The sequence below is a fragment of the Boleophthalmus pectinirostris genome, unplaced genomic scaffold (genome assembly GCF_026225935.1).
Source record: "Boleophthalmus pectinirostris isolate CB_2022bp ecotype Guang Dong unplaced genomic scaffold, ASM2622593v1 HiC_scaffold_10, whole genome shotgun sequence".
Classification (NCBI taxonomy): Eukaryota; Metazoa; Chordata; class Actinopteri; order Gobiiformes; family Gobiidae; genus Boleophthalmus; species Boleophthalmus pectinirostris.
This window is the reverse complement of record NW_026570971.1, coordinates 33,462,738-33,471,354: the sequence shown is the minus strand read 5'-3', so window position 1 is coordinate 33,471,354 and position 8,617 is coordinate 33,462,738. Positions and strand designations below refer to the sequence as shown.

The 8,617-nt window shown below is 41.7% G+C and overlaps 1 protein-coding gene across 1 annotated transcript in view; it reads right to left on the bottom strand.

Annotated features, from left to right (window-relative positions):
- Positions 1 to 8,617, bottom strand: part of LOC110153424 (estrogen receptor beta-like) — a 116,140-nt gene that overhangs the window by 13,729 nt on the left and 93,794 nt on the right. Inside the window, 1 exon segment of the mRNA XM_055157098.1 lies at positions 6,541 to 6,674. Coding sequence (XP_055013073.1) covers positions 6,541 to 6,674 — 134 coding nt within the window.

Sequence of the window (8,617 nt, the reverse complement as noted above, 5' to 3'; positions counted from 1 at the left end):
ATCATCACATCATCACCATCATCACCATCATCCATCATCATCATCATCCACATCATCACATCATCATCACATCATCATCATCATCCACATCATCACATCATCATCTACATCATCACATCATCACACATCATCATCACCATCATCACATCATCATCATCATCATCACATCATCATCAACATCATCACATCATCACCATCATCACCATCATCACATCATCAACATCATCAATCATCATCATCATCACCATCATCAACATCATCATCCATCATCACATCATCAACATCATCAACATCATCACCATCATCACCATCATCACCATCATCACATCATCACCATCATCACATCATCACCATCATCATCACCATCATCATCAACATCATCAACATCATCAAACCATCATCATCATCATCATCATCATCACATCATCACCATCATCACCATCATCAATCACCATCATCACCATCATCATCACATCATCACCATCATCATCACATCATCATCATCATCATCATCACCATCATCACATCATCACATCATCACATCATCATCATCACCATCATCATCATCACCATCATCACCATCATCATCAACATCATCAACATCATCACCATCATCATCACATCATCAATCATCATCATCATCATCATCATCACCATCATCACATCATCATCAACATCATCATCATCATCACCATCATCACCATCATCAACATCATCACCATCATCACATCATCAACATCATCACCATCATCACCATCATCAACATCATCACCATCATCACCATCATCACCATCATCACCATCATCACATCATCATCACATCATCAACATCATCACCATCATCAACATCATCACCATCATCAACATCATCACCATCATCATCCATCATCACATCATCACCATCATCAACATCATCATCCCATCATCAACATCATCATCACCATCATCACCATCATCACCATCATCAACATCATCACCATCATCACCATCATCACATCATCATCATCATCATCAACATCATCACCATCATCACCATCATCACCATCATCACATCATCACATCATCACACATCATCAACATCATCATCACATCATCATCACCATCATCACCATCATCATCAACATCATCACCATCATCACCATCATCATCACCATCATCAACATCATCACCATCATCAACATCATCATCATCACCATCATCACCATCATCAACATCATCACCATCATCACCATCATCATCACCATCATCACATCATCACATCATCACATCAACATCATCACATCATCACATCATCAAACATCATCAACATCATCAACATCATCACCATCATCACCATCATCAACATCATCACCATCATCAACATCATCACCATCATCACCACATCACCATCATCACCATCATCACCATCATCAGCATCCCTCTGTCATATTCACTGAGTCGTATCTTGTAGTCCAACAGAAGCTGAAGCGCATCAGCGACACAAGGAAAGAGCTGTTTTGTTGTTGTTTTTTCAGCACTTATAGTTAATGTAATTGAGCCATGTGGTTTTAAGTTTAGTTTTTGAGTTTAGTTTAGGCTGATGTGGCTCTAGAGTGGTTCTGGCTTATATGCAGTGTTGGGGAGTAACAGATTACATGTACCAGAGTTATGTAATCAGAGTACAAATTATGATTAACTGTATTCAGTTACAGTTACTGTTTCAGTGAGTGGTAATTGGATTACAGTTACTTTGTTGAAATAAACAGATTACACGGCGCTATTTTCCTGTTTTTTCTGTAATTCCACTCATTGCCAGAAACTAAACCAGGTCTAAACTAGATCTAAACCAGGACTAAAACCAGGTCTAAACGAGACCTAAACCAGGACTAAAACAGGACTAAACCAGGACTAAAACCAGGTCTAAACTAGATCTAAGCCAGGACTAAAACAGGACTAAAACAGGACTGAACCAGGACTAAAACCAGGTCTAAACTAGATCTAAACCAGGTCTAAACCAGGACTAAACTGGGACTAAAACCAGGTCTAAACTAGATCTAAACTAGATCTAAATCAGGACTAAAACAGGACTAAACCAGGACTAAAACCAGGCCTAAACTAGATTTAAACCAGGTCAAAACCAGGACTAAACCAGGACTAAAACCAGGTCTAAACTAGACCTAAACCAGGACTAAAACAGGACTAAACCAGGACTAAAACCAGGTCTAAACTAGATCTAAACCAGGTCTAAACCAGGTCAAAACCAGGACTAAACCAGGTCTAAACTAGATTTAAACCAGGTCTAAACCAGGTCAAAACCAGGACTAAACCAGGTCTAAACTAGATTTAAACCAGGACTAAAACAGGATTTAACAGAACTAAATGCTGTGTGGACGTGTCTCCTCTTCTTCTATCAATAATATTTTTTAATTTGGTTCAGTAAAGTCTGGACTTTTTATTTTCTTTTAGCAGACAAAATTTCTTATGTTACAATATTCTCGTCTTTGTTTCTCTACAGCAAATCAAGTAATCCAAAGTATTCAGATTACGTTACTCACTTTAAGTAATTTAATGGATTATGTTACAAACTACATTTTGGGGGATGTAATCTGTAATCTGTAGGGGAATACATTTTAAAAGTCACCTTCCCAACACTGCTTATATGTTGTAAAGTTGAGTTTATTTTTGCAGATTAGTAGTGCAGATAGTAATAATAATTATGATAATTTTCATATAAAAATGTTAATGATTAATCGAAAATCAATCATTAATTCTCCCGATAATCGATTAAGAAAATTGAATCAAATGTCCATCACTAGTCTGGACTCCATCTGCATCTGAAAGCAGAGCACTTTTTAAAGACGTATTTGTCCCATAGGCTTCATTGGACAGAAGTACCCAAAATAGTACTCGAGTATTCAAGCCTTTCTCAGATTTAATTAAGATCATAACACCTCTCAATCGCTGACATTTTTAATAAAAGAGTGATTAAAGTTTCAATAGAACCTCATGTTCTTTTAAGGAGATTTACCAAGTGTACATTTTAATAAAAGAGAGATCAGTCGACATATTTCACTTGGAGAGTCAAATGAGAGCGGTTTCAGAGTCTATGGTACAAGTCCCACTATTGAGAATAATGTCACTGTGCCCCTGAGCAAGACACATTTTGCCCACTCCGGTAACAGCAATGTGTCTGGATGCAACAGGAAGGGCATCTGGCATAAAAATGGAAAATGGAGCAGCAAATAAGTTTTTACTGCCCATATATATTTTCTTTTGAAACTTTGAGCTGTTTTCACTGCAAAAAAAACATGCAACTCAACCAGGACTAAACCAGAACTAAACCAGAACTGAACCAGGACTAAACCAGGACTAAACCAGAACTGAACCAGGACTAAACCGGAACTGAACCAGGACTAAACCAGGACTAAACCAGAACTGAACCAGGACTAAACCAGAACTAAACCAGAACTAAACCAGAACTGAACCAGGACTAAACCAGAACTAAACCAGAACTGAACCAGAACTGAACCAGAACTAAACCAGAACTGAACCGGGACTGAACCGGGACTGAACCGGGACTAAACCGGGACTGAACCGGGACTTAACCGGGACTTAACCGGGACTAAACCAGGAGTGAACCAGGACTAAACCAGAACTGAACCAGGACTAAACCAGGACTGAACCGAGACTAAACCAGGACTGAACCAGGACTAAACCGGGACTAAACCGGGACTAAAGCAGGACTAAACCGGGACTAAACCAGGACTAAACCGGGACTAAAGCAGGACTAAACTAGGACCAAACCAGGATTAAACCAGGACTAAACCAGGATTAAACCAGGACTAAACCAGGATTAAACCAGGACTAAACCAGGTCTGAACGAGGATGAAACCAGGACTGAACCAGGACTATTGGTATAGTAAAGTGCAGTAAAGTGATGTAATGTAACACAAGATGAAAATGTTAAACTGTTCCTTTAGAAGTGTCTTAATTAAATCCACATGCTCAGACTTCGACACCAGGGGGCAGTGAGGAGCAGTTTGGGTTTGTTGAGGTCAGGAGCAGGTTTACAGGCAGAAATGTAAATTCAATTACAGTTAATGGAGAAACAGATTCTACAATTTATGTTTAAAGACACATTTAAAACCAGAGTCAAATGGAGTTTGGTTCAGAGACGATAACCAAGACTGTTTTACTGTAAACCACTGATCCCCAGAGTAAAACATGAATAAATGTAACAATGTTCCACAGTATGGCATTTAATTCATCTATTTTGTTTAGGTGGTTAAACATTTTAAAACTGAGCAGAGAAACATCCCAGCTCCAAAAGTGTCCAGACGATGACCTCTGACCCCTCTCTACCAAACGAGGACAAAGGGGGCGCTGTGTAAGAGGTCCTCTTCTTGGGCTTGACCCACTGTGAAAAGTATCATGTTAGACCAGTTCTGGGCCGGTTCCTGAAAGCATTTAGGTGAATGTTTAGATGGTCCATGGCGTCCTACTGGAACTCTGAGAGCTCTGGTCCTAAAGCCATCACCAGGAGCTTGGAGCCATATTGTTCGATCAGGTCTCTGGCTCTGGCTTTGCCCAGCTTCTTGTTATTCTTGGAATTTAGATGAACTTCATCTGAGACTTTAAACCAGAGCCTTCTCCAGAGTCTGTACTAGTGCATCATGGTGGGACCTCATTTTGGACGGCACCTTTTGCAGCAGCTTCTTGACCAGAGCGTGGATCACCAGGCTCTCCACAAAGTCCAGGGTCTGAGAGGCCTGAGGAGCTCTGGAGCTGAGGCTGGTTCTTCAGTCTGCAGCTTCTCACACTTCTATTATTAAGTCCTCTGCAGTGTGGAGCTGCACCTCTGCAGTTTGGAGGTGATCTGGGACCTCCTCTTCTGTGTGGGACTCAGGTGGACTGAGAACTCCCTCTGAGCTGCTATCGAGCTACTCTTGACTCTGGTCAGTTTCTTCTGATGTCATATGTTGCTCCTCAACAGAAGGTCCATCTGTCTCTGAAGCTCTTTGGTCATAGATCTGCAGGAACTCAAACTGGAGCACTTCTGGAACAGAGTCTGGACTTTGGCTCTCCTGTCCAATGTCATCAGACTCCAGTCACCAGAAACTGTCTCTGAAGCTCTGGTCTCAGGAGCTGAAGCTGTATGAGTTAAACTCTGGTTCTTCAGAGCGTTGTCTGGTTCAGCAGTTGGCTCTGCTGTAGTCTGACAGAGTGGAGCTGTGGTTGCTCTTCTTCTGACGTCCTTCTTGAAGCCCCATTTGCCCAGCACAGTGTAATGGTCCAGGGATTCCTCCATGGAGAAGGTCCACTGGGCACCAGTCACTGTGCCCTCCAGCAGGTGCTACTGGGCGGGTGCGAGTTTGCAGCAATGAGCAGCTAAGACAGGCGAGTGCACAGGTCTTTGCCCAGACCAAAGTCCAGACGACTGTGGGGCGGGAGGTTGCCATCGGCATTGGCGTAGCCATCAGCGTATTCATGGTTCCTCTGGTGCATCTCCAGCTACTTTAAGACCATGACACAGGCCTTGATCTTGGCCTCTCTCCTGTTAGCCCCTCGTTTGACGCTGAAGGTCATCCTGGCTGAAGCCCGGAGGATAAAGTTGGGGCGGGGGTTGATGCCCTGGTGGACTCTGAAGTCCACGGGCAGACCCAGGCTTTGTGCCAGGCTGTACAACTTTTAATGATGGACATGTAACTCAGAGTGGCCCTGTTAGAGCTGAATGCAAACAGTGGAGCAGAGAGAGTGAAGTGTTTGATGAAGTGCTGTCTCGGTCTGAGCTGTGTCTTCGATAAAGGTTTGGTTCAAACTGAAGAAGTCTGAGCTGACTTCACTCCCACAGAATGTCTCTGATGTCACAGCTGATGTATTGATGAGACAGGCCATGTCAGTGTTTTTTAGGTGCACTGATACTGATAAATGAATAAATAAACTCACTTACATTTTTCTCTGCATGAATTTCACCTCCCTCAGTTTTAGATTTAACCTTAAACTTGTCTCTCTCATCTTATTCTTAAAAGGTTGGATGTGGAGACAGGGATAACCACAGAAACAGGGAGGACAGTGTGACCTATCCAGACTTTTGTAACGTGTTTTAAAAAACTCAGAGTAAACACAAGCGTCTTTCATGTAGAGAACACACTGAGGATACATTTACTAAATAAAAAGTCAAACTTAAATTAAATCTTTTGTTCTTGTCATTTACAAGAGAATTTTAAAGGGGAAGGATGTGATTTATTGGAGGTAAAATGGTCACTGCTGTAGACCTAATACCTGACAACATGCAAGTGAATAAATCAGCAAGAAATCTACAGCAAATCTCCGTCTGGCAAAATAAAATTCAGTTGTCAGTAGAGTTATACAGTTTTTCCTTCGTCTAACATTTCAACTTTAAGGCCAAAATGAGAAAAAAACTTAGAACTGTATTTAAGACATAAGAAAATGAGGCCAGGAGTGAGGGGATCTGCAATCTGCTCGTTTCCAGTGAAAACTCCAGTGTGTGGTCACGTTGTTTTGTCTCATTTGCATATTATACATTTAAACTGAAACTTACTGGAGTTGAGGAGGATCATGGCCTTGAGGCACACGTACTCTTCTCTCTGGAGCTTCAGCTCTCTGAACCTGGAGGTGGCAGCCAAGAGCATGTCAAAGATCTCCATGATGCCCTCCACACACTGGCCTTCATCTCTGCACACACATACAGATCATTCATTTAGGATCCATGATAACAGAAAAGAAAACACTGAAAACACAATGAAATATAGAAAAAACATTTAGTCTATATACAAAAAACTGTAAAATAAAACAATAGAAAAGGTCAAAGATCTTCATGACGCCCTCCACACACTGGCCCTCACCTCTGCACACATATACACATATACAGTCGTCCCTCGCACACATATACACATATACAGTCGTCCCTCGCTATATCACAGTTCACCTTTTGCAGTCTCGTTGTTTCGCAGACTTTCTTTAGTGCACTTTTGCATGTTTTTTTTTTTTTTTTTTTACAGTGTATGAATTTGCAGTGTGGTCCTCCCTCCTGCGTCCTGATTGGTTGACAATGGTCTACAATCAATCTTCTCCATGTGTCTGTGTCTCCTGTACAGAACAGAATGTGTTCAGCTGCCAAATTTACATAAATGTTCGATCACTAGCAGTGTGATTTTGAAGAAGTTTTCTCCCTGACAAAACCCACAACACTGACACAACGTTCTGCGCCGACAAAGGCTCCTGTGGTCGCACCAAAAGGCAGAGGAAGATGTAATCGCATAAAAAGTTGGACTTCTGGACATGCTGAAGGAAGGCAGAAGCATTGTGTCCTGCACCAGGTCGGGAACCCACTGGCAAATAGTTGCTGAAACGGTCGGGTTTTAATATTCTGGAATTTTACGGGTGGATACAGGGTAGTGATTACACACGAGCAGGTCTAGACTAAATCAGGACTAACCCAGGACTACACCAGAAATAAATCAGGACTACCAGGTCTCGACCAGGTCTAAACTAGGACTAATCCTGGACTGTACCTGAGGTATGGAGCTCTGCTCCTGTCCTTTCTCCTGTGGTCACCTCCGAGCCCGTCCCATCAGTGAGTCCTGTTTCAGTTCTGGTATAGTCCTCATTTAGTCCGGTTTTAGTCTTAGTTCAGTCCTGGTTTAATCCTCCTCTTCAGTCCGGGGTTAGTCCTGGGTTAGTCTTGGTTCAGTCTGTGGTGTAGGCAGCACAAAAGTTTGACATAATCTCAGGTTATCGGGCGGGTGCGGAGTTGTACTGCAAAAATGGAGCTTCATGGAGCTGTAGGGCTTCATTACGGTATAAATGAATCTTCGGTTCGTTACATAAAGCAGGAGGAAAATAACAAAAGGACGACAGCAGTGATAAGTTTTAAGAAGGATGTGAAAAGGATTGTAACTGTCCTGTGTGAGAAAAGTGTATAAAGTTTGTGCTGAGGGGTTTTACAGACTTAAAACAGATATAATAATTGTAAAATATAAAGTTGACTACTACGTGGATTTCACCTATACTGGGTTATTTTTCGAATGTAACTCTGTAATTCCTGCAATAAACGAGGGACCACTGTACAAAACATACATTTTGTTTTTAGCCACAGAACCACACGTTTTGACAAAACTTGACAAAGACGAGTGGATCTGGAGCTGTGTCCTGTCAGAGAGAAGCATGCTCTGTTTGCAGCAACAACAAAAAAAAAAACTTGGCTGCTTATAACAGAAAAAGAAGAAAAATCTAGATAAAGGTCCAAGAAACAGGAACAGAATCAACAATCGAAGCACAACACTATCTCACTAAAATAAGTTTTACATTTTGTTCTGAATTTTGGACAGAGATTTTTCACTCTCTATGGTCCAGTTCCAGACACTTCTGGATTCGGACAGAAGGGGCTGGCTGTACACTGTAGAAGTTAGAGCAGTCTGAGGTTCGATTCTCGCTTGGACCAATTTCTGTCATTGTGTCCTTAGGTAAGACATGTACGTTGTGTCTTCATGGTAACTGCTGAACAATCCGCCAATAGAAATGCCTGATAGAAAACACACACTGCAGTCTTGGCCTCTTTATAATAAATGTGAAGCTACAGCCCTTTAACTCTGGTTGAGGCCGTAGTTAGAGCTTTA